This window comes from Chlamydotis macqueenii, chromosome 6 (genome assembly GCF_036417535.1).
Source record: "Chlamydotis macqueenii isolate bChlMac1 chromosome 6, bChlMac1.mat, whole genome shotgun sequence".
Taxonomy (NCBI): domain Eukaryota; kingdom Metazoa; phylum Chordata; class Aves; order Otidiformes; family Otididae; genus Chlamydotis; species Chlamydotis macqueenii.
Genome location: NC_141561.1, coordinates 13,754,852 through 13,779,316, shown reverse-complemented (window position 1 = coordinate 13,779,316; position 24,465 = coordinate 13,754,852). Strand labels below are relative to the sequence as shown.

General features: G+C 38.2%; 1 protein-coding gene across 3 annotated transcripts in view; it reads left to right on the top strand.

The window, feature by feature from the left end:
- EPB41L5 (erythrocyte membrane protein band 4.1 like 5) overlaps positions 1-24,465 on the top strand; it is a 58,078-nt gene that overhangs the window by 18,177 nt on the left and 15,436 nt on the right. For all 3 annotated transcript variants that reach the window (XR_015258896.1, XM_086750672.1, XM_086750671.1), the window contains exons 5-18: positions 187-265; positions 2,752-2,796; positions 3,104-3,156; positions 5,860-5,980; positions 6,389-6,476; positions 7,113-7,201; positions 7,776-7,845; positions 8,560-8,729; positions 9,490-9,596; positions 10,272-10,299; positions 12,657-12,699; positions 13,506-13,621; positions 23,536-23,702; positions 24,256-24,350. Coding sequence is in view for 2 of the 3 variants with exons in the window: in XM_086750672.1 (XP_086606798.1) it covers positions 187-265; positions 2,752-2,796; positions 3,104-3,156; positions 5,860-5,980; positions 6,389-6,476; positions 7,113-7,201; positions 7,776-7,845; positions 8,560-8,729; positions 9,490-9,596; positions 10,272-10,299; positions 12,657-12,699; positions 13,506-13,621; positions 23,536-23,702; positions 24,256-24,350 (1,271 nt within the window). In the remaining variant the exon portion in view is untranslated. The remainder of the gene's footprint in view (positions 1-186; positions 266-2,751; positions 2,797-3,103; positions 3,157-5,859; positions 5,981-6,388; positions 6,477-7,112; positions 7,202-7,775; positions 7,846-8,559; positions 8,730-9,489; positions 9,597-10,271; positions 10,300-12,656; positions 12,700-13,505; positions 13,622-23,535; positions 23,703-24,255; positions 24,351-24,465) is intronic.

Here is a 24,465-nt window from a genome sequence, read left to right as displayed (position 1 = left end):
TTCACCATAATGTTTTTCATGCATTTCCCTGTCACAATGGAATTTTTGCCTTAAGACCTTGTGGTAGGACAGACCCAATTTCAGTCAAGTTTTGTGATGTGATTCTGTGTAAAAAAAAAAAAAAAAAAAAAAAGATATCTCATCCAACAACTGTTACCACTGTCTTGAATGAATTCTGCTTTGCAGTTGGCCCACCGTATTGTCTGCATTTCCGTGTGAAGTTTTACTCATCAGAGCCCAACAATCTACGTGAAGAGCTAACGAGGTAAGAGGGATTTTATGTGAGAGGGGTACCAAAATAAGGCCAGGAAAATGTTCTTGTGGTATTTGTTTAAACAATTGTGTGATATTTTGCAGAATTCCTTAGAGCTGCTTGTTCACTTGGCTGTTTGTAAATGTTTCTAATGTAGCTCTCATAAAATAAATGCGCTCTAATCTAAAGAGATCTATATGTTTATTATATCACTTGATGCACCGTTTTTTGTTAGGCAATTCTGGCAACTGACTTGAGTAGCTTATACACAGTGGACAGAGGTTTTTGCTGAAGAGCACAGACATCTTTCCTCTTTATTCTTTTTAATCTGCATTTAGTTTCACCTGTATGCACTCTTCTTGTCTCTTCAGGCAGAAAAGCATTGAATTGCATGTTAGAGCTTCTCTAAGGCAAACATAAGTTCAGTTAACATTTCATTACTTCTGTGGTCTTTGCAGAGCTTGGGGAAAATAGTCTTTTTCTACCATGTTGAGATGTGAGTTGACAATACTGTATGTGTAGGATTGTAGCGTCAGGTGAGCAGCAGTTTCTGTTGATTAAAGCGTTTCAGAAATCTGTTCATAATGCTGCATTTCATGTTGGAATGAGACATACTTGGGGTGCTTTGAAAGGGAATACAACCTACCATCTGTCAGTAGTATAAATCTGTTGTAAAAAGCAGTGTTTCTTTGGGTCGTCACCACTGCTGATGATACATTTTGGAGAGAAAATGAAGTTATGTTTCCTCAATAGCCGTAGATGTTTCATACCCTCAGCCATTTGTAAGACTGTGAAGTGCATTTGTTTGTTTTTCAAGTTTGTGTTTGTGTGGATCTTCGATCTGCACTTTAGCCAAATCCCTAGGAGTGCTACCAGGAAGATTATAGTAGCATTACCCCTTACAGCCATATGTACTCTATGCAGCTTCATACTTACATGTGGTAACATAATGTTACAACTGCTCTTCTTTAATGCTTTCCTGCCAATCTAGGAAGAATGTTTTACCTCCCCATTCCTGTTCCTGAAAAAACATTTAACCGTCTTTAAAAATAGTAACCGTAAGCAGAATTCAGAGCTATCTACCACTATGAAACATTTTCATCCATCCTGACTGAGTTCTGCCAGTCAGACCTTGCTATACAGGTTTTAGCATGGCAGACCTGAAACATGAGGGCTTTTAAACCCTGTCTGTTTGCTTAGCTAATCCCCCACAAAAGGAAAGCAGCAAGCTTTTCTTCTGTCTGGAGACGATTTTACGCCTTAAAGCAGCAGTGTGGAGGGGAGCTCTGCTATGGGCTGTGGTGTCACTAGCAGGGGCTTTCTGAGGGTTCCACCTTTTCTTTGTCTGGCAGGACACCCAGCTGGAGCCACTTTTCAGTTTCCACAGGTGCAGCTTGCTCGTGTGTTCTGCCAGCTTCCTGTCAGATGTCACCAGTCAGAGGTCACATAACACAGCCTAAGCACGGGAAGTATCCTGGAATTGTTTGCAAGTGTTGTATGGTTGATAAGCACGGACTGGTCACACCCACTATACGCTGGAGGCCTGTGCTCATTCTTTTGGTATCTAGAATCAGTACCAAACAAATTTATTACCCATGTAGGAGCCAGTGTTCAAAAGGCTTTGGATGATAAATTATTTGGCAAAGTATTTGTGAATTTCCAAGGGACCTGTAGGAAAAATGCTTGCATCTGTTTCGTGGCTATGTATGTGAGTACAAGGAGATATAGACACATGTTAAAATAGAAGCGTCACCTTTGGTTTTGTGTCTAAGGCTTTTGTTCATCTGTAGTAGAATTCAAACTGGGTACCATAACGGATGCCAGCATTTTAGTTCATGAGATGACTACTGCTCTTGTTAAAGGAAGGCTGTGTACCATAATGGAGCAAGAGGGCTACTGTGTGGGTATTGGATTGGAAGGACTGGTGTTGCACAGCAAAGAAGCTTTGTATCCAATATTTGCCCAGTTTCTAAGCAAGAATAGTGCTGAATAAGCAAGGCTGTGAAGGAAAGCTGGCTTTGAAGAGTAAACAAGTTGAAAAGGCTGCAGCCTACTGGGTTTTTTTTTTGGTCACTTTGCAGTCAGTTTTCTGGGTTAGATTTTAACTAAGCAATCCATATTAGGAACATTTATTTTTGAGTGACTTTGAAATATGCATTCTCTTACAAGACTGATATGTCTATGAATAATGAAGAAAATGCAGAAGGTGCCGAGGTAGGATCAGAAGAGAAGAAATGAGACTTCCTTATGTATCCTGTTTCTTTTTCCATGCAAGTTCAGCTTGTGACAACTTCTAGTTTACTTGAATTTAAATGTACAAAGCATACAAACCCAACTGATAAAACCTTGAATGATCACAGTGCAGTTTCTTCAGTCTTGAAAACCCATGTAAAGAGTAGGAGATGTTTTTATTTGTCAGGCTCTAACTTCTTCCTGTTGGCTAAGTAACACATTAAAGCTATTAATCAATTGCTTTTCTTTCTTATTTAATCTTACAGGTATTTATTTGTTCTGCAGCTAAAACTGGATATTCTTAGTGGAAAGTAAGTATTTGCAATATTTTATTGCAAGCTTTTTAAACAGCTACTATGTGTTTAGCATAGGATTTATTAAACTTATATTTGAATGATTAATAAGTTTTGCTAAGTAATGTAATGTTATTTTTTTTTCTCTAAAGTATTACTTTTCTATGCATGAGTAGCAGAAGAGGAATGCTTAAATAATGTAGTGCTTAGCTCTTGTTAATTTGCTGAAAATCTACTGATCCCAAACTTTTGCACAGTGAGGCATGTGAGTTATCTGCTAAATAGTGTCAGCTAAAGTTTTAACAATGCGTTTCTCTTATGGCAGATTGGAATGTCCTTTTGACACAGCCGTGCAGTTGGCAGCTTACAACATGCAAGGTGAGTAGATAGAGCAGAAAAGGATGAAGTTACACGAACAGCTTTGTGTAGACTCTTATTACCTCTTTCAGGTTGTTCTCGTTATATCCAGAATATAGGTTCTGCCCAGATGTTAGCAATCCAGTGTGAAACACAGCTCCTTTGGATTGTAATTTTGCTGAGACCATATACAGAAAATTACTCAGTTACTCAGGAAACAGAACAAGGAGGTTCTGACCATAAACGGCTTTGCCTTGATCTCCTTTTCTCAGGTGCTTGTGTGCAAACCTGTCCGCTTTCACACAAAATACAAAGTCTGCACTCTTCCTGAACTGCTTTGATACAGTAACGCTGTTCACTTTTTTCTATTATGCACTTTCTGCCATGTGTTTTCTTTGTTGTACAAGTTAGATACAAAATTATTTTGGTTCTGCACTCAATTGAGAAGTGTTGTGTATAAAAACCACCCAGCTTTTAGCTTCAGCTTATTTGTAGAAACATTAGTGCCCCATGTCTCATGCTTTACTTAAGCATTTATGGTCGAATTGCACTTACTGCTTTTTCAGATCCTTCTTCAATCAAAAGAGGTGATTTTTTTTTTTTCTCAGCTATGCAGCACTATGCTGAGACTCTTAATTATGAGTAGTCTTTGATTTTTGATTCCAGTTGAGACTCCAGCATCCATGGCTTTTCTGAGAGCTGTGGTCTGACCATCAGTTGCTTGTCTAGGTTGTATATCACTGGTTTTCATGACCAGTGTCTTCTGTTGTTTGGATGAGGATGTGATCTTAACAAATGTGAAGTTTACTGTGGTTTCAAGCAGGGGAACTGCCAAAAGAAGAGAGGAGGCTTGAAGTTTTAGAAATGTCTGCTAGAGTAGGCTTTTCGGTCCTTTTTGGAGGATATAGCTCATTTAACGCAGTTTATGAATCTATAAAAAAATCCCAGAACTTCTGCTGTAAAGCGATAATACAGTCCTCCTTGATGGAAAGGGAATTTGGAGATCTGCCATGCCTTTGTGCCACACGGATTTTCTATGTAACGTTCATCTTTCAAACCAATGCACTGCTGCACTTTGCAGGTGTTAGGTAACCAGACTAGGTCATGGAAGTTTTTTCTTACAGATATTTTCCAAAACATGGTTTGTTCTTCAGGCAGGAACTACTGGTGACCCTGATCAAGTGTAGGTATAGAGTTGGGATTAAACTGTGAAGACACCTGCCTTTTTTCCCTGCTTCTTTGTGTGGAAGGAAAACAGTTAGAATACATTCCATAGTTAAAAATATTAGCATTGTTAGAGCCTTAAGATAACGGGTTCAGTGGGTAAGTTTTTGGAAAAACAAAGTGATCTAATTAGGCCATATATCCATTGCTTTTTCTGCTGGTCTTTTCTTCCTTCTCTCCAGAATGAGGCCCCTAGCAGGGCTTTAATCTTACTGTCTGACAGCTGTGTACTTTTATTTAAATCAGCTGGAACCTAAGCTGGCTTTGACAGCATTCCTTTCAACAGAGGCAGGCGTTTTAGTGGGAGTAAATTATTATAGAACTACAGACTTCCTCAGTCAGCATTTAAAAAAAAAAAAAAGAAGAAGCAGGAGGGAGTGAGAAGACTATTATTATGCTTGCAGTGTTCAGAAATCAAGAAACAAATTTTTTTAGATCATATGTAGTTTTTGTACCTATGGATTACTATGTGTATTTATTTGACTTTTCCAGGTCTTCCCAAAGATGTTACTATTTTTTTTCCTACACAAACATTTCTAATTTATTTTTTTTCCAGACAGAACACTTATTGGTCTGTATCAGACACCTAAGTTTCAAGTTATAGAATTAGTCCTAATTTTTTTGGATATGAGCTGAACACCAAGAAGCCACTTGAAATCAGTGGGAGGAGCAAATGCTTAGTGACTGTGAAAATGAGGACATTTTTATAAAGCTTTCTAACTGTAAGTTTCAGCATTTTAGGCATACATCAATCTTTAAAAGCCAGACTCATTAGCATCTGTGGAAAAAAGGAGGTTGTGCTTTTGATGTGGCACACCCATTGACTAGTATGTTCCAGTATGCTCTCTAAGTAGCATCTCTTATTGCCCCTCTTGAGCATGCAGCAGTGGACTAGATGAGCCATTTGACTGCCCCAGTAGGGCATTTATTACGTTCCTAGATGAAAAGGAGAGCAAAGAATAACAGCTGCATGATTATGCCCTGACACAGAGTAATTTTTAGCAAGACAGAAGGATTTATAGTCATAAAACCAGAAAGTGATTTTTAGAATGGAGAGAGAGTTTTATGAAAAGTATCAGAACTGGTTTTGCTTTTTACAAATCTCAAGAGATTTTTAAGGCAAAATTCCACTTTAACCTCTGTCAGCTGTCGTGTCAATAGAGATTTCAGTGACAAAAATGTTGAAAACTTTCTTCAAGAAAGAAAAAAGGTGAGTTTCAAGGATGTTGATAACTCACATTTATAGGAAGCTTGTTAAGGAATCTATCAATAGCACTTTGTAATGCAAAGCTTTTGTGCAGGCAACGTGATGGTTTGTTCAGTGTCCATAATTTCCCTGTCAAAAAAGGTGATGCTTCAAATATGAGGAAGACTGGAGGAGAGGGAGCAACACAAAAAGAAATTTGGTATTTTAGATTAACTAGAAAAGTATGTAGAAGTTCTTGTTAATATCTCCTGTGTTTGTTGGGAGCATTACTTGACAATGCTGTTCTTTTGTAGCTGAACTTGGAGACTATGATCCTGCTGAGCACGTCCCTGAACTGGTGTCTGAGTTCAGGTTTGTTCCCACTCAGACTGAAGAGATGGAGCTAGCCATTTTTGAGAAGTGGAAGGAATGCAGGTACTAGATCTTCCAGTGCATGCTAACCAGCTGTTGGCACTTTTTTCTGTGAAGAGAATGTGTTAAAAAGATGCTGTTGACACTTTTTCCGTGGTCTTGTTCAGAAGCATAATTCTAATATGGTTCTGTCATATTTTGTAAGAGAATGTAATGTGAAAAATCAGGCTTTTCGAAGGTATGAGTAAAATTATGAGGTTGCAGAATCTTGAAATGCAATAGTTCTTGCAGCAGCAGTTTCAGACTGAAACTTAAAAGCTGACCTTGATCTTCATGAAAAAAAAACAAATGTCAGCAGTGTTTAGGTTTTTCATAAGCTCTCAGGAATTTCTTTTCCTCTTTCCTCATATACCAGTTTTTCCTTTCTGTGCTTTCTCAGGCATCTAGCTAACAGCAAAAAATTTATTTCAGGGGACAAACGCCAGCACAGGCTGAAACTAACTACTTAAACAAAGCTAAGTGGCTGGAAATGTATGGTGTAGACATGCACATAGTCAAGGTATGTTTAACCACAGAATGGTGACCTTTGGAAATGATAATGTTAGCTTTGTCCTGCATTTCAACACTGGGTTTGCTTGGAGGAGGGGAGGGCAGGGGGCAGGGAAGGAATATTGTACTTATCTAAACTGTGTAACAAGTGATCTGGTTTTGCATCAACATTCAGCTTCATAGTATACATTTCTAGAAGGTGTAATTTTAGTCCAGACATATCTGCTCTGTGTTAAATGTGATTGGTGTGGCAATATGTACTACAGTTTGTATTTAGACTAAGAGCTATGTGAAAATCATAGTAATTAAATTAAAATTGGCTGGGGTCCCGTCAGCTACCAGCTGAAAAACTACAAGTAAAAATAGATCTCCTGTGGAGAAAGTGCAGAGAACTGCACAAGGAGGTCCTTATTACACAGAAAATTAAGAAACTTTAATTGTCCGCTTCAGTCAGCCATATTGAAGGGCTACAAACTAGAAAAATCCATTGCATAAGATCATTGAAACATGAGAGTTTTATTGTATAAAATAAGCAGATATGTGTTGAATTGTAACACTGGACAAATAAGCTACGTTAATCACTGGAGTGATTTGGATAAAGGGTGAAACATAAAAATGAACATAATCTTTATTTTGTGGCAATTAGGCAAGAGATGGCAATGATTACAGCCTGGGACTAACACCTACAGGAGTTCTTGTCTTTGAAGGAGACACAAAGATTGGTTTGTTTTTCTGGTAAGCTCTCTGATTGTGTGTTAAAATATATTTTCTATATTTTTTTTGTTATTGTTGTTTCTTTCTTTTATAAACTTCTCTGGAAAACACTCATGTTGTAGCAGAAATGTTATCTATGTGTCTTGTCCCTTCACCATTAATTCTGGGTACTTTTTTGGCAGTCAGAGGGCAAAGTGGTTTCATTTTTGTGTCATGGCATACTCACGTTCTTCTCTTTGACTGGGATTTTCTGAAACAGAACCATCATAGAAATTGATCTAGGCTTGTGGAAGAGTAGGCAAGCAGGAGTATTTCAGTGGAGTTTGATTTCAATTCAAGTAATTATTATTTTAAATTCTGTGGTAGAATTATCTCTTTAGAAGTTGCTGACCTGTTATCTTTGAGGTTTCTAAGTGGTAAATTTTGAAGTAATGGATTAGTATCCACAGATTCATCAAGCCCTACTGCATGAACTTAAAACACCCACAAAACCAGAAAAAAATATTTGGTGGAGAGGCTTGGACCAGTATGTTGAACATACCTCTCTGTGAGTTTAAGAGTTAGACATAACCTGCTTTTTCTGTTCATCTTGCAGGCCGAAGATAACAAGGCTTGACTTTAAGAAGAACAAACTCACTCTAGTTGTTGTTGAAGATGATGAACAGGTAGATAACTGTTTAGTTACATCTCAGTCTTGATTATACAGTACTAGTTCACATACTCCTGATCTCTTTGTATATATTTAAGTTTTGAAAATTTATGTGCTTGCCTTGCAAAATTTTTCATTCGGACTTGGAGAGAGGAAGGGAATGAGAAGACCTAAGGATAAAATAGATAGGCTCAATTACTTTTTTTTGTTACTCTGTTTTTATAAGGGGAATACTTTGTGAAACTAGTATAGACCAGATAATTTGGAAACAAAGTGCATTGTGCAAGAAATTTTTAAAAGGCCAGGTACCACATTTAGTGAAATGAATTTCTTAAGAAGGTGCTGGAATTGTTGCCATGGGAAGAAAGTGCTCAGAGCTGAGATTGTAAAAATGTGAACACTGGTAATTTGAAGAGATCAGATTTAGAGGTGACACCATGTTAGCCTCATTGAGAAGTACCTTCAAATTATAATGATGTCTTTAATTTATAGTTGTTCAGAAGCTTGACTTGTTAAATATATGGGCTCTAGCCCTTTTGAACTTCAGATGATGGAGCAGTTGTTCATTAAAGTTTCTGAAAAGGCTCTTTTTTTTCTGACTGAAATATTTTCTTTTAAGCATACATTTTAGTGTTCATTAAAAAAAAAAACATTTAGCTTGCATTGAATTGTAGCTTCAACTTACTCGAGCTGCTTGTAAATCATCAGTATGTGCTTTGTGTGCTTTAAGGGAAAGGAGCAGGAACACACTTTTGTCTTTAGACTGGATCACCCCAAAGCCTGCAAACACTTGTGGAAATGTGCAGTGGAACATCATGCCTTCTTCCGGCTCCGAGGTCCTGTCCAAAAAAGCTCAAGTCGATCAGGCTTCATTCGGTTAGGATCCCGGTTCCGTTACAGGTCAGTGTCATGTGTCATTTAGCACGTGTCTTCTGGCTTTTCTTGCTTTTCTTGGATCATGCATGGAAACAGGGGAGAAATTGTTGTTCATTCACCTAGGACATAATAGTGCAGTGAAACTTGCAAGCTGAGTGAGTTGCATTATTGGTTTTATTAAAACATATGGATTTCCGCCCTGCATTTTCTTAATTATCTGTAGGTGATTCTGATCTGTGCAGTAGGAAACCAAAGGTTTCTCAAAGTTTGTGTTCTTACGTAGCATATATAGTACATTGATGCCAAGGAGTCAGCAAAACATGAGGCTGCTACTGCCTGGGGGCAGAGCCTGGCCAAACTTGGGGAAAGAGGACTTGCCTGGAAACAAGAGCATCTAGATGCTGGTTTTTAGTCCTGTTACCATTTTTCCGTATGCTCTTTGGCAACATACCTTTCCTGGAATTTGCAAGCTCTCCTAAATGGCATGGCCACAGAAATATGCAAAGAGCAAATGTGCTTTTTTCAGCAACTTAATGTTTAAGGAGTCATTGCTTTAGCTTTTTGTCTTGGCAGAATGGGGTGAAGATTAGGATGTTTGTAAAACTCCATCCCTTTTTTTGTGAAAGGCCTTCTGAGGCGTTAGGTTTGGGATTTTTTTAGTAGAACTAAGATCAGATTATTAAGCTAGAATTTGAAAATAGAAATGTGGTGTTTTGATGAACAGTGTCAGTATTTTGTCATTAAGTGATTTATTTTATTTTGTACTGTTACATGGCATTGTTAGTGGGAAAACAGAGTATCAAACCACAAAGACCAACAAAGCCAGGAGATCAGCATCCTTTGAAAGGAGGCCCAGCAAGAGATATTCAAGACGAACACTACAAATGAAAGGTAAACTATTGACCTTCCATTTTGAGAACTATAATCCACTGTGAGAATCAAGTAATCATATCCTTTAAAGGCACTGTGTAGGAATTCTTCTGTAGCTGTTTGCCCTCCTCTTGAATTTTCAAGATGAGATTTTCTTTGTCTCATCTGGGAGACTATATATATTCTGGGAGACCATATGTATTTATCAGAAAAAAATTGCGTCCAAAGTGTGTGATTCTGGCTTGCCTAGCAGGTAAAACATGCATAAATATTGCACAATAAAACTCTGCATGAAGATGGAAAATTTGAATCCAGGAAACAGTGACAGATTAATCAAGTTTGGAATTTTTGTAACTGAGATTTTTCATTGTTCTTAGGAGTTGCACTCTGTTGTTACAACCCGACAGCGTGTGATACTCACCTTGTCTCTTATTCCCACTCTTGCACAGGTCAAGTGTGACTTCCCTGCTTGTTTTTCAGACACTTCCTTAAATCTGAGTCTTTGGTTTGCCATTCAGATTTTTTGAATTTTATTTTTCCAATTTAGAGTTATATTTCTCACACGTTGTACACTGGATATATGCAACTTGTGCTACTTTTTGGCAGTGCTATACTATTTTTATTAATAGTATACTTAATATTTAACTATAACCTAATTACAAATTAAATTTTAATTAACACTTTCTATTTTTGCAGCACATTCTGGTAAACTTGAAGAAACAAGGTAAGATGCATTCTAGTATTTAAATTTCACTTTGATGTTTGCCACCTGTACTTGAGCATACTTCTGCAGAAGGAGATTATAAGATTGGTTAAATGCAGACAGTGTTAACCTCTTAACTGTGGTTTTGCTGTGGGTTTTGTGTTTGTTTGCTTTACTTAAAAGCAAAGCTTGTGTGTTGCTGTCACACTGAAGATTTTGCCGGACTTGCTTACTAGCAGGCAAAGAGGTTTGTTTATGACTAGCTCTGATTCTTGCTGGGTATGAGCTGTAGTTGTGTGTGCTGCCGTGTAAAGAGATCAGGTAAAAGCACGTGAGGATCTCTCCTTTCTGAGATCTGCCTGCTCTGGCTACGTGTCTGAAATACGTAATCAAGTGAAATTCGGAGACAAGAAAAATATGGTAAAATAAATGTTTGAAATATTTTGATGATTTTGTATCCTGTACTATACTCACATTTATTTTTATATACTTAATTATTTATTTTTATATATTTATACTAAATTATTCATGACCAACATTGAGAGGGAGGCCTTTTGGTTCTCTGTCTGCACATGTAGGTTCGTACTTGCTGTTACAATGTAAAATACTTCTATGAATCTGAATCATAAAATTTTTGTACCGCTCCTTAAGGGAAGAGAGGAAATTAGGCTAAAAAGAATTACCCGGTAGTGAAGGAAGTCAGTTACTCAGCTCTCGTTTCTGAGCTTTGCCCTAATAACTTGTGAGCATTGCAAACAAATCATTTTTAAAAAGTAGATACTCATAGATGCTACTCATCATGACAGTTAGGAACTGGGTAAGGAATGTCAAAATAACATTTCAAAACAACAGGCTTAATGCAGCTATGCGTTTTCTGTTTGTAGCAGCAGGGTTGATTCTTGCATGAGAGGGGCAGAAGCCTAGGAAGAGCGGGGACAAAGGCCGCAGTTACTTTAATGGGAATCTCTGTGACCTTCTATATTCTTTTCTTTTCATAAAATGGGAAAGTACTTTTCAAAACTTGGTGTCATTAAAGTGCTTAAAGAACCTCTGCGTGCAAAATGTGACTGCCTGATTAATTAGTACTCTCATCATGCTGTGTTGTCATGCCCTTCTCCAAGTTTCATGGTGCTTAGGTCACTCTGAGAGTGGGAAGAGAAACTGGATGTGCAGTTTCTCCTGATAAGACGGCAGTCTTCTGATCTGCACCTAGGTGTGGCACTGTTATGTTAGTCTCCAGAGCAATCTATGCCATTTCTGAAACTCTACACTGGAGCGTTGCTAATTGAAATGCATCATGAAAGATGTATGTTGTTCCATTCTTGTGTGTTAACTCAGCGCAGGGGAATGTGCTACCCAGAAGGCTTTCCTTAATATTTCTGTTAAAGGTGCACTATGCTGTGGTAACCTCCGCAGTCTCTCAGTAGAGAAGCTGCGAAGTTGGGAAACAGGCAAGGAATAGCTTGTTTGGTCTTGACATTATGGTATTTAAGTAAAATAATTCTAAAGAATTGCTGAAGTAGATATGGAAATACATTTAAATTGTCAGCTTACCAGATTGGATAGCTGTTGTCCAGACGGTAAATCAAAAGATTAATGGGTCATAGGAGACTGGAACAATTTTTTAGATTACAATTCTGGGAATAAAATTTGGTTTGCATGAGATTTATAATGTATAATTATTGTGCAGGGTGTTAATGCTTTTAAATCTCTCAAATCTGAAATGTGTCTTGCAGATTCAGAAATCATCAGGAATAGGGATATGGGTCTTATTTAATTTATTAAATATTTAATAATATAAAATTATTATTAATGCTGTGCTGAGCTACTGTGCACATAATTTTGAATAGCTGCTTTTAAGACTCTGAAACAGTAATTCGGTCCATTAGAGGTTGTATGCAGAAGAAAAACATTAATTTTTTTAATAAACTTCGTGATTTGAAACTTAAAATCAGAAGAGTCCTAGTTACGGAACAAACATAGTATGTACAGCATGTGGGTCAGGTTTCGACAGTGTCACTTTTTTCTGGATGTTTAACTAAAACTATAGAATTTTTGCTTTAAAAGTGCTCCACCTTACTGCTGAATCAGGAAGACTTCTAAACCAAACTGGTTTAGGAAAGAAGGAGTTAAAAACAGATGAATTGCAGATAAATGACAGCTTGAACAAATAAAAAATAATGTGATACCTTTAGTTATCTAGAATGAGGCCACTGACCTAAAATGTAAGTTTTAAAATTTTCATTTGAGAACAGTTAAGTACTTTGGAAAGATCTTTATTAGACTTTGTGTTTCTTTCTGAAAATCCCTGCAGTTCTGCCAGCCTGCAAAAATAGTTTGTTGATCTGATTCTGATTTAAATTGTTTTTGTGTTTCAGTACTACAAACAATGCTATTATCAACCAAACAAATGGATCACAAGTAAGGACTGTCTCTTTCTTTTTTAAAGGCAATTTTCAAGTATTTACACTGATTTGGAGGATTTCATTATTCGTTCTCAAAATGCAGTGATTGACTGAAAGTTACAAATGGTTAACTACTAAATTGTGCGCCAAGAGATGACTGCTAATTTACAAGCAAGATAATTGGTTAATTTAGCTCGAGTGAGGAAGACACCCCATGCCCCAGTACTGTAGAAATGATACTATTTATAGATACAGATTTTCATGTAAGGTAACTCTTAGTTTCTAAGTGTCAAAAAACAGATCTTGGAGATTGGAAAGAGTTGGTTTCGCTTTCTGAAGCACTTCAGATGCAGAGTGTAACAGAAAGGGTCACATATTGGTGGAAACGGGACTATGACTTGTTTTAACATTAAAATACTCAATCTCTGCTCGTAGATTGCTGTTCTGTCCAGCCTTTTGCCTTCTGTGCAAAAGGAGTTGTTTTTTTCAGGAGCAGTTATGTTTCAAATGGTAGTCCACAGGCCTGCAACCCAAAGGTGCCAATCGTTCCTGCAAGGGTACCTGCAGAAGGAAAGCATTATTACGAGAGTTTTAAAAGGACACAGCAGGCCATAGTTTTTTACTGAAATCTTTGAGTAGCCTTGGATTCATTATGATCCCAGTACTGTATGCAGCACTGGAAAGACTGGGGATAGGTATCTAGTGCTCTGGAAGTAATGGAAGACAAAAGCCTTGTTTTCCCTTTGTGCTTAAGGAGAAGCAGTGATATGTTTTTATTAATGTGTGTATAATAACTTATTTGTTTATATTCTGTCTCCAAAGAGCTGGAATGTAAAGCCAAACCTCCCTGTCCTAACAGCGGTTCCTTCTGCCCCAGTCTTAGTGGAAATCGAAAACCTGCCAAGGAGCCCAGGAGCCAGCCAGCAAGACAAGAAGTGGTACGTTCTCCTTTGCTGGGAAATGGATTTTACTGGCTTATGCATGATTCCGGTGGCTGTTTCTTTGTCTTCGCTTAAGTAAGCTGCCATCCTTGTATCTTTAGTGTAAGTTCACAGTCAAGTTAGTGATGATGCAACTCATTTGTTGCTGTGAATCTGGTGTGGGGAGGTGAGGACAACAGGCTTAGTCACTGCCAACCAAAAGAGAATTTCTTCAGGGGCTAAACAAATGATTAAATCAGGAACAGCGTTTTCAAGTCACAGAGAGAGCTGGGTCCTTCTCATTTGCCGTAATATTCCTTGTAACCCTTTGCTTGGTATCATGGGGGCCAAGGACTTACCTCGATCCTTAACAAAATGCAGAACCTTGCAAACCAGTATCTTTGTGAATCATCTTTTGAACCTTTTGAAATGGGCTGATTTTTTTTATTATCTTGAGTAGAATGGGAGCTTGAGGAAAATGACACAAGCTGAAGATAAGAGCTTTGATTTCATGTGATCAGAGTATTTGTTTTATGGATTGGATGCATCTCAAAACGAGGATGATTTGTTTGAAGATAAACATACATATAATTTTTCTTTTCTTAAAGTAATTCTGTGTTGCAAAGATGTTTCAAAACCCAAACTGGCATACATCAGCCCAGTACTTGTGCACACATCGTCTTAACTTTTTCAGCTTCTTCTGCATTCTGAGGCAGTATTGCTTATCCTGGAAGGGTACTTCTGGCTTCTGTGAGACTTTGCAGGAGCAGCAGCGATGGAATGGAACAACACAATAGCTCTTATCCTTAAGCAGTTTCAGCCCTCAAGAGGAAAGATCCTTCTCCCATTGTCAGGCATATGAGCCTACTTTACTTCAGTATCTCTTAAAAGTAGATACCTGTTTCTAATAGTGCAGTGACAAATGTACTTTAATTTCATAAATCTCATTGATTAAAGACTTCTAATACTATGGATTTTTTTGTTATAAGGGGGATGCTAACTCTGCTTTGTGTATTGAATTTTATTGAAGTTTCAATCGGAACATATGATCAATGCTGTTTTTCTTTCTTTTGCCCTTGATTTGTCTAGTATCTGAAATCTGTGCTTGTCTATGATGAGATCCTGTTGGTCGCTCGATTCCTTCAATGGTGGTGGGTGAAAGGTGGTGGATTCTTTATGCTTCAGCGTTCTCAATATAGTTTTAATTCTTTTGGTCTAATGTGTGCTAGAAACTGATTTCCTTTGGTGGAAATGTTTGACTCTTGCTCCAAACAGCTCTTCTTGGGCATCTGATTTGTGCTAGTGTTCTTGCTAGTATTTGCAAGGCTTCTGTTGCTTATTGTTCTCTGCTTTTGTTCAGAAGCAGAGAGGACTCTGTAGCCAATCTGTTTCAGTTTTGGTCTTGGTGTGCCTGTTTTAGGATTAAGAACTTGAGCCTGTCTGTCTTAACATTGTCAAGGAATCTAAGCTTACATGCCAGCTGCCGCAGTATGTAGCCTTTCTATAGAAGAGTGGGAGTAAACATAAAAAAAACCTACATAACCCAAATCAGTATGCCATAAAGAAAACAAGTTTCTTGGCAATTGATAAGTTTTAATCGAGAGTGTAATGCTTATATTGTGTATGTATTCTTAGAGGCATATCACTGTTATTGAAGGCAGTTGTCTTCTGGCAGAGTTTTAATGTGTTCACTGGAAACAGTACTGCTTGTAATAAAGGGCAAATCCAGCTGTAGAAAGAAGACAACAGTTTGGAGCTGAGTCATCAACTGAGCTGCATTCTGGTTTCCTGGATGGGAAGTGGGGTTAGGTTAATCTAATTGCCACAACATACGTGTTTATTGCGGGGGCTGTGACTTGGCTGTTGCGCCTTCACATCTTGGTGTCTTGATGCTGCTAACAAGATCTCTTTTCAACTGCTACTGTCTTTAATTGGCCTATTTCTGCATGAATTATCTTTGGTTTCTGTCAGAAAAATAGTCTTCTTTTAGAGAGAGTTTGCCAAAGCTTGTAGAGAACATCAGAATCTTTTGGACTGGGGATTTTATAGATGGTTAGATTGAAGGGGTTTTAGAAGTAAGGTCCTGACCTCTTGAGTTTCTGTACTCTGCTTGGCAGATGCTGTATTGGCTACCTTGCAGCTTAGATCCCTTCCTAATGTCAATGTTTCCTTTAATTAAAAATGTTAATGCTGCAGCTGCCAGCAGCAATTGTGCCAGATTGTAGAAAGTACTTTGCGAGATAGGAAAGATTTCAGTGTTTTTGTTTTTGTTTTTTTTCTTCTTTGCTCCATTCCTGTACAATTGTTGGTACAGGAAAACTGTACTGATCGGCATGGTCTGAAAACAGTCTGGGATATTAGCTGCAAGGCTGGAAAGCTTAAACCACAATCAGTGTCTTTCTAACTTTAGTCTTTTCTCAAGAAGCTGTTTCTCTGCTAAGACAGGACAGGAGACAAAGGCTTAATCATTTTTTCTTATTGTGGAATAAGTAGGGGATTTTTTTGCTGTTACTTACTAGTGGATGTAGCTTTCACTTAACTGCCTTAGTTAGAGAAATAAGAAGATAATGTAGTGAACTGTTGAGGATTGTAGCCTTCAGTATCCACAGGTTGCTTCCTCAGCATATTTCACCAAACCCAAAACTCTGAATTTACCCATGGGTGACCTTTATATAAATCCTCTCTCTTTTCTAAAGGAGGACTATCCCTGAGTGTTAATCATTTACCGCTGCTGTGAATCCTGCATGCTTTTCTGCTTCCCTGCCTTAATACTTGTGATCTTCCAACTCATGCACTGGCTGCTTTGCTGTTCTGGCAGGGCTGGCAGGCTTGCTGTAACATAAGAAGCAACATGTTTCCAGTTTGTTTAGATTTGGGTCATTAAATAGAGAATTTTACATTAAACTGAAGCAATACATTTGTTTTCGGAATTTCATTGCTTCAATAGTTGATGAGAGTGCTTTTTTCCAAGCACTTTTTTGATAGCTGACTGTGCCTTGCATCAGCCTCTCCTAAAACATACCAGTGAAGGATCTTACTACAACACAGACAAAAGGTTATTGTCCATTTTTCAAAGTCCTTTAAAATTCAGCAGTTTCAGTAAATTACTTATCCCTGCTGAGATGTTTATGCCTAAAGCCTTAAGTTTTCTAGCTAAAGTTTTCTGCATAAAAATATTTTTCAAAACACTATTTAAAGTGGTGAGTGTTCTCCTTTGCTCCCCTTTCTGGCTTTTGGAGGACTTTATTCCAGCTGTTTTGTAGACTAGCCGTAACTGTGCATGACATTTCTGTGGTTTTGATTGTAGAAATTCAAAATTTAAAATTTATGAACCATCATGCCTTCATATGCAGAATCAGAAAGCAAGATCTTAGTTTGTATTGTGATCTTTTTAAAAATGGTTCTTTTTCCAACTGAGTTTTTTATGCTAATCAAGTATAGTTCCAATCATCATCCTCACTAGTGTTTAGTCCCTTAGTCTACTAAATTGTGAGTGATTTGTGTTCGTTCTACTCTTTGCTCCTGCACAGTGACGCTCATTTTTCTGAGTTTGTTTTCTTCTTCTTTTTTTTTTTTTTAACTTGCATTAGAATCTACATTTTTCAATTACTTTGAAAACTGATGTTGCTTATAGATGCTTGTTTCAGGTGTACTCTTAGAACTGCCACTTAAACCCTTTCAGCTTCCTGCAAATAAAATGCACTGTATACTTGGGAGGTCTGTTCTTCCCTCACATTATTTTCTCCTGTCTGCAAAACGCACATGGTTCTTGCTTAGTTTTGTGAAGTGCTTTGAAATATGAAGTGCTTTTCATTTGGGAAATGTAGACAATGTGTACATGAGATAGCTTAACTTGTCATTTCAGACTTCTGCAAAAATGTGCGTGATACTGAGCAGAAAAAGGGTTTATTTGACAGTGTCATCATGTACATGTATACTTGCATGCCTCTCTCCTTCAGTATTTACCTTCCAGCAATGCCCTTTTTCCTCGCCTTTTCGCATCAATCTTCTTGTCTTGACCTTTGCTTTACTTTTCCACCCTCTTTCTCATCCATACCTGTTCACTAATTGTGCCCCCTCCCACTCCCCGATAATCCAGGCCCCTTGATGCTGCCGACCGCTGTCAACGTGGTGGAAGCCTGTGGGACGCGTGGGCCCCGCCGAGGACCCGCGCAGCGGACAGACAGTACACCGCTTTTGTCCATGAGCGCAATGTGAAGAATGCAGGAATGCATAGCGGTGCTGGTACCTATGCTGTCCAAACTACCATGACCAGTCTCTGAGACGTGGGCCTTTCCGGAGCTTGAGACTGCTTTCTAGCAGAGGCTGGAAAATTGTGTTTTGAGCCGTGTCTGAAATAAGAGCAATGGACCCAAAGCCTGAATATGGGGTTTGGGGGGGAAGCTTTTATTATGAAGGCTCTGCATATTGTGCTGTTGGTATTTAGTCCTTAAAGAAAAAAATAACATATGGACCAGAAGCCACCCGTCGCTCTTACATTGAAGAGTGTATCTTTTTAATTGTGTTAAGGTTTTTCTTAATTATTGAAAGTTGGGGTTTTTTTGTTTTGTTTTGTTTGTTTTGTTTTTTTTTTCCCAACTGAGTTTAACTTTGAGAGCCATGCAGGAAGTCACATTTGTAATAAAACTACACATGCAACTAGTGGGTTATAGTGTGGTTTCAAAAATCTGAGGTCAAAAATCTTAGACAGATAGAGGATGTAACTGCCCCTCCTTTTGAACCATGATTATTTAAAAATATCTAAGATGGTTGATCTGAAAACTACCCTGTTTTTTGTTTTTTTTTTAATTTCGGAAAAAATACTGTTTGGAAATGCAATAGAATTATTTTAATTTTAAAAAAATAAAATTATCAGAACTCCTGAAAAGGCAGAGAGTAGTATTTTTTTTTACTTTCTAGAAAAAAATTTCTTTTTTGTTGCTATGCTGCAGTTGAAATAAAACAGAAATATTTCCTGACAAACACCAGTCCTACCATATGATTCACGAGGTTAATTGTTAAGCCAGAGGTTAAGACTCCAGCTTCATGGCTCACTGGTGTTCTTGAGGGCCTTTAACTATGTGAAGAACTACCTTTACCCTTGAATGCACTGTTTTCATGTGTTTTCTGAAGTTACCTGCTTTTAAATTGCAGTACTGTTTTCCTATTTAAAAAAAAAAAAAGAGGAAATGTGGTAGAGCGCTTTTAAAAATTCACTTATACTTGGCTTTTAGGATAAAGAAGGTATTTAAATTATTTTCAAGTTGTTTGAATAAGTTTCAAATTGCCACAGAGCCTGGAAATACAAAAACATTGTTTTCAGGTATCCAGCCCTGAAGAACCAAAGAAGTAGGTCTCAGCCAGGACATAACTTAGTATTGCCTGAGATATTTTGACCTCCTCACCCTTGCATCTCGCAGGGGGGTGGGGGAAGAGATCGCTAATGAAATATGAATCTCTGTTTTACAACTCTGCTTAAAAAAAAAAAATAAATAAAAAAAAATGCAAGGTACATATTAAAGATCCATGGGATCTACAGAGGTGATTAAAGCAATCTGTTGTGCTATTTTTAGTTTTAGATTTTTCAAAGTGGATGTTGTAAACTTCTGGAGCAAAGCAAATGTATTTGTTTCTTTATTACTTATAAAGTTGCATAAGAATATGCAAATGAAAGCAGTTATTTTAACTTTAAAATATTGTATAATTTCTGCGTAGATGAACCACTAATTTGAGTGGAAGAATTTGAGATAATTTTGTATTTAAAATGCAACAACATTGTTGCAATAACCAGTCACTGTTTTATTGCAGAGTTTTAAATTCAGATGTGCTTATGTAATGCTTAGGCCACTGCAGGTAGTGGCTGACTCCTCAGGTGTCAGAGCAGTTTTGTGTAGCTATCATAGAATTACAGAACAGTTGAGGGGCTGGAAGACGCCTCTGGGGATCGTGTAGTCCACCCCCACGTTAAAAGCAGGGTTGGGTATAGCAGTTTGCTCGGAACTGTGCCAGCCAGGTTTTGAGTGTCTCCAGGGACGGAGATTTCACACCCTCTCTGAGTGACGTGTTCTGGTGTTCGACCAATGTTGCGTTTTACAGGGACAGGTCACACGCTCTAGGACTAGCACTGAGGAAACACATGGATGTCTTTCTAAACAGTGTGGTGGTGACAGGTCTTTGCTTAATACCCACAAGGATTCTGCAGCCAGCACCTTTTTCTAAGTGTATTTTCCTGTAGTTGTTGACTTGCATACGTTACGGTATGTCAGTATTTGGAATTCTCTTCAAACAAATGGGAGACAGCGACAGCGGAAGTCTTGGAATGTGGGACTTTGTCTGCTTGATTAGAAACTGAATGCATGTGAACTGTCTCCATCCGTAAGATCATACATTCCCAGGATTTTTTTCTTTCACTTTCCTCACTTTAAAAGGAAAAGGAAGTTATTTGTTCTTGAATATTTTGCATTTTTGTTTAGGAAAAATAAAAAATCTGAAAAAGTGACAGGCTTAAATTTACTACTCTTCTTACCTTCAGATACAACACTGAATGCCCCAAAATGAAGGTAACAAACAAAGATTCAAAGATTTTCATACTGTTGTGCTGAGTCACTGTGAGAAACTACTATGTCACTACCAGTTTGAAAAAATAAATTAGCTTGTGTGGTGCTCCATGCTGTTTCAAATTGGATTGCTTGCAAAATAATTATCTCTTTTGCTGTGAACTCACTTACTGTATTTTGCAGATTGTATTTCACAAACTAGAATGAAGTATTGTTTTGCTTTTCAACTAGGAAATTAAGGAAAAAAAAATCATACCCTTTGTAACTGACGGCTTTCTTGGTCAGGTTATGCGTTGTATGCTGTATGGTACATACTAGTATCAGTGTATTTGTCAGATGAAAAGAAGAAATAATGCAGTAGCTAATTCACTTAACTGAGGGGGTTCTTTGAGCATGTAACAACTTCTGTGAGATTTATTAGTGGGTTGAGAAAGCTTTCCATCCGCTAAAACCCTTTGATTATTCCTATATTTATAATTATGTATATGGCTTGAACTCCTGGTATCATTTATCACTTTTCCCTCAGACTCTTTCTTACAATCTGCTGATAGAATTTGATTCTGAAGACATAAAGCCTGGCACTTATTACTACACAGGGTTCAACTGTCCCTTTGTATGTGGGTAAATACAGGAACATGGAAAGCTAATGCCTATTTCGCTCTTGAGTACTGCACACTGACTGTTGTAGAAGATCTGCTTTTCCTGGGGAGCCTTTTATTATTTCCCTTATAATTGGCTTGACAGTTCATCAGTGTTTTGTAAGAGAAGTCAGAAATTCTGTGCAGTGATGAAAAATAGTATCTTGTGCTTTTTACTTCCGTAGTCTGGCCATTTATGAAGACTTCCTGCTGATGCTCTGAAGAGGATGAAGAATCTGGGTGGCCTCGAACAATTTAATAGTCGTTGGGGAACTGGTCTTTTGTACCTGAAGACTTCAGTGCTTGAGTGGGTCCCTAGTATGACTTTCCTCTTGTGACTGGCTGTCTCAGGGAGGCTGAGCAGGTGTTTCAGTGGGTGTGAAGGCAAAAATGGGGCCAGTTCCTACTTGAATCTTGGTTTAGGAGGGTTCTCTGGAGTCTACCTAAATTCATTTAGTTTCCTCAAGGCCCTGCTGTGATGTAGGGGTGCAGCTGCAGGGACTCACCCTACTTGTCGTTACTACCTCTGCCAGTCCTCCAAACTGTGGTGCACATGGCAATAAGGTTATCTGCAAACTTTCGTCGCCTTACTCTAAGTAGTACGCTGCTTTTGGAGCAAAACTGGACATCGAGTGTGCCATTTGAATATGCCAGCAGATTTCAGGACTGCCCTTATCTCTGTCGGGCAGGTTATTCAACCAGCTCTCTTGTCTGGCTAGTAAAATGTTATTGCAGTTGCCACAGGAGGCAGAAAAGCCTAGTGTAATTATCCTAGCAATTTTCTAATGAAAATAAATTTCATTTTTCACTCATTTTCTCTCTACTGTGCTGCAATGCTAAGAAAAACACTCGAAGATTACAGCACAAATAAGTGTTACTGGTGCTCTAAATCACCTCTCTTATGTGGAGTTCGTAGGAGCATATACCTAGTGCCTGCACCGTGTCATGGCATCTGCACCTCTCTGCTGCAGGCAAAATCTGAACTTCCCTTACTGGTTGTCATATTGAATATTTGGGAGGCTATTTACAGAAAACTGTCAGAAAATAAGAAGAAAGGTGTTGGCTTCATGTAAAGATGATAAAACATTTTCTCTCTCATGCACAGGCATCCTGTGATAGTAAGGTATGGGACTCAGTCTCACTTTCTTTGTTGCCTTAATTGGAAGAGCATCTGTTCCTGCGTGTTACTTCTAATAATTGGAGTTATCTGTATCTGTCATTCCCCCTTTGCAAGACTGCTGCTTGCCATTTTCCATTAGTGGTGCACGGCGAGGCTGTCCAGTAGATTGAAAATTTTCCTATTATTTGCTTTGCTAGTAGCTTCTTATTCCACTGCTTTAAGAGAATCAGGCAATTGACCTCGGTTTTCCTCACGGCAATTAATTGTCTTAAGATGATTTTTACATTGTTAGCACTAAAACAGCGATATCCTGTAATCTGTTTCAGAGGTATGTATTTAACATTGGAAGGATTCTTTTGGGTGCTTGAGCTGGAGGGAGGAGTTATTTCCTAGAGCCTCTAGTGACAACGTAGAACTGCTTTCAAATTCCAGAGGCTGGAGAGAGGCATAGGGCATTGACCTGCTAGCAGTAAGGGAGAAGCTGGTCTAATCTGTCAAGTAGGAAGCATCTCTGTCCGTGCATAAGAGTAAGTTCTGTTGTGGTGGACATTTGCTAGGTATCATTGTTCTTTTATTTGGGACTGGACTTTCAAAAGAGAGAGATTTTTTTTTTTTTTTTTTTTTTTTTCCTTAAACCCGTATTGCAACCAAACTGTGTGTAAGTGTGATTGTTGATTGAAACAGGCGACAAACTGCTGTTGTGTGCACAGGTTGTCTATTAACCATCACTTTCTGCAGCGGTTGTTGTTTCTGTATTTGTTACAGTTTGCTGCTAGGATAGCTTTAGCTATCCTGAACTTTGAAGAGATGGATGGGATTCCTGACTGTTTGCAGAACATAAGCATCATAATATGACTTGTCATTTTGTAGTTGTTTTTCTGTTTTCATTGTTAATACAAATGGTAGGACAAAATAAAAAGGAGGTGTTTCTATCAGAAAGTGAAGGAGGTCAAACAAGTGATCCTAATAGGGTACAGAGTACATGCTGTGGTTCACTTAAAATATTGTGACTGCTAAGGTTTCATTCATGTTTCTGCCCAAGTTAATAAAACTGCAGCTAGTTACAGGTATGCCGAACCGTAGCGCAGGGTCAGTGCAGACCTGTGCAGTGTACCCTGCTGCCCTCTGTTCTGCTTACAAGTGTTGGGTGCAGTGATGTACAAGTAGGTTTTTGTGATCAGTGTCAACTTCCCTCTCTCTAACTTTTCATTTTCTCATGTAAAAATCTTCAAGTGTACCTTAAGTTTGTTAGAAGAATTTCATATATTTCTTCAAAAAAGTGTATTTAATGGATAAAAACTTCACTCCTCTCTTCACTTTTTCTGCTGCTATGTGATGAAGCAGCAGGCAGTGTGGGCCTGTCCTACTATGAAGTCACTTCTGCACATGTGAAATGTTCCTTTTTTTAAAAAAAAACAAAAACAAACAAACAAAAAAAACCCACCACCTCACTGAAAGCCATTGTATATTAGTTACCTGAAATAGTTTTTATAGAATCTGTCTGATTACCAGAAGACATCTTGAAAAAAGAGATTGCATGTGTTAAAGCTTTTACTTGTTACAGGAAGAACGGTAACACGACTGTGTGTATCTCTGCCCATCTTTCTCCCTTTGCAGCGTACCTCTCGTTGATTTGCTAGACAGCACGGAGTTACCAGAAACTTCTGTTGATGATGCTGTAGGCCATCCAGTTGTTGGCTTGGGAACAGGAGATTCAGAAGAGGCTATTAGTTGCCCTCATCCTGGCACAAAGGAAACTGCTACTGAAAAAGCAGACTCTGATCGTAAGCAAACTTACAGATTTTTCCCTATTATCATGATGTGTAGGGTCAAAATTAACTGATTAGGTTGTTAATGAGGTTATTTCCTTACAAAAATCCAGAAGTCTTTTAGAAAGCTGACTTAGATATATATATATAAGGACAGTTTTACCCACCACTGGGACAGCAAAGTCGATCAGCTCTCCCCGTTTCAGCTGGAAGCAGCCTATTTCCAAGGACAGAAGTACAAGGGAAAAGTCACAGTTCTCCATGGGATCTGACTTTAGCCACAAATACAGTGAAGTGCAGCCATCTGAGCAATTAATGACCTGCTTGCTCGTTCATCCGGAGGATGGCTGGGTAAACGAACTTGCAGGAGTGCAGTGTGTTGTGATTAGGTACATACAGTCTGTAAGCATTGAAGTTGCGTTGAAGGTTGAGCAAGTAGCTTTCCCCCTTCCTGTGCTTTTTTCCACAACTTTAAAACCATATAATTAGTGTTCAGGAAGAATGCAAGTTACAAGTCAAATACCTCCATACTGCATTAGGAAAATTATGTCTTTCCTGTCTTTTTCAGCATTTGAAGATGCATTCCTAAAACTGAAACAACTGGAGATAGAGTGCATCAGCGCTGTGCCAACTGAGCGTCCCAATGTAAACATAAATGTACAGGTACTTGGGCTTCATTCCTCCTGGCAGAGTCACCTAAGTTCTGTTCAGATCATTCTGAAAAGTCTTCCACTTACCTTGGGCTGTTCGTAAGATTTTAAAGAATATGAGTGAGTAA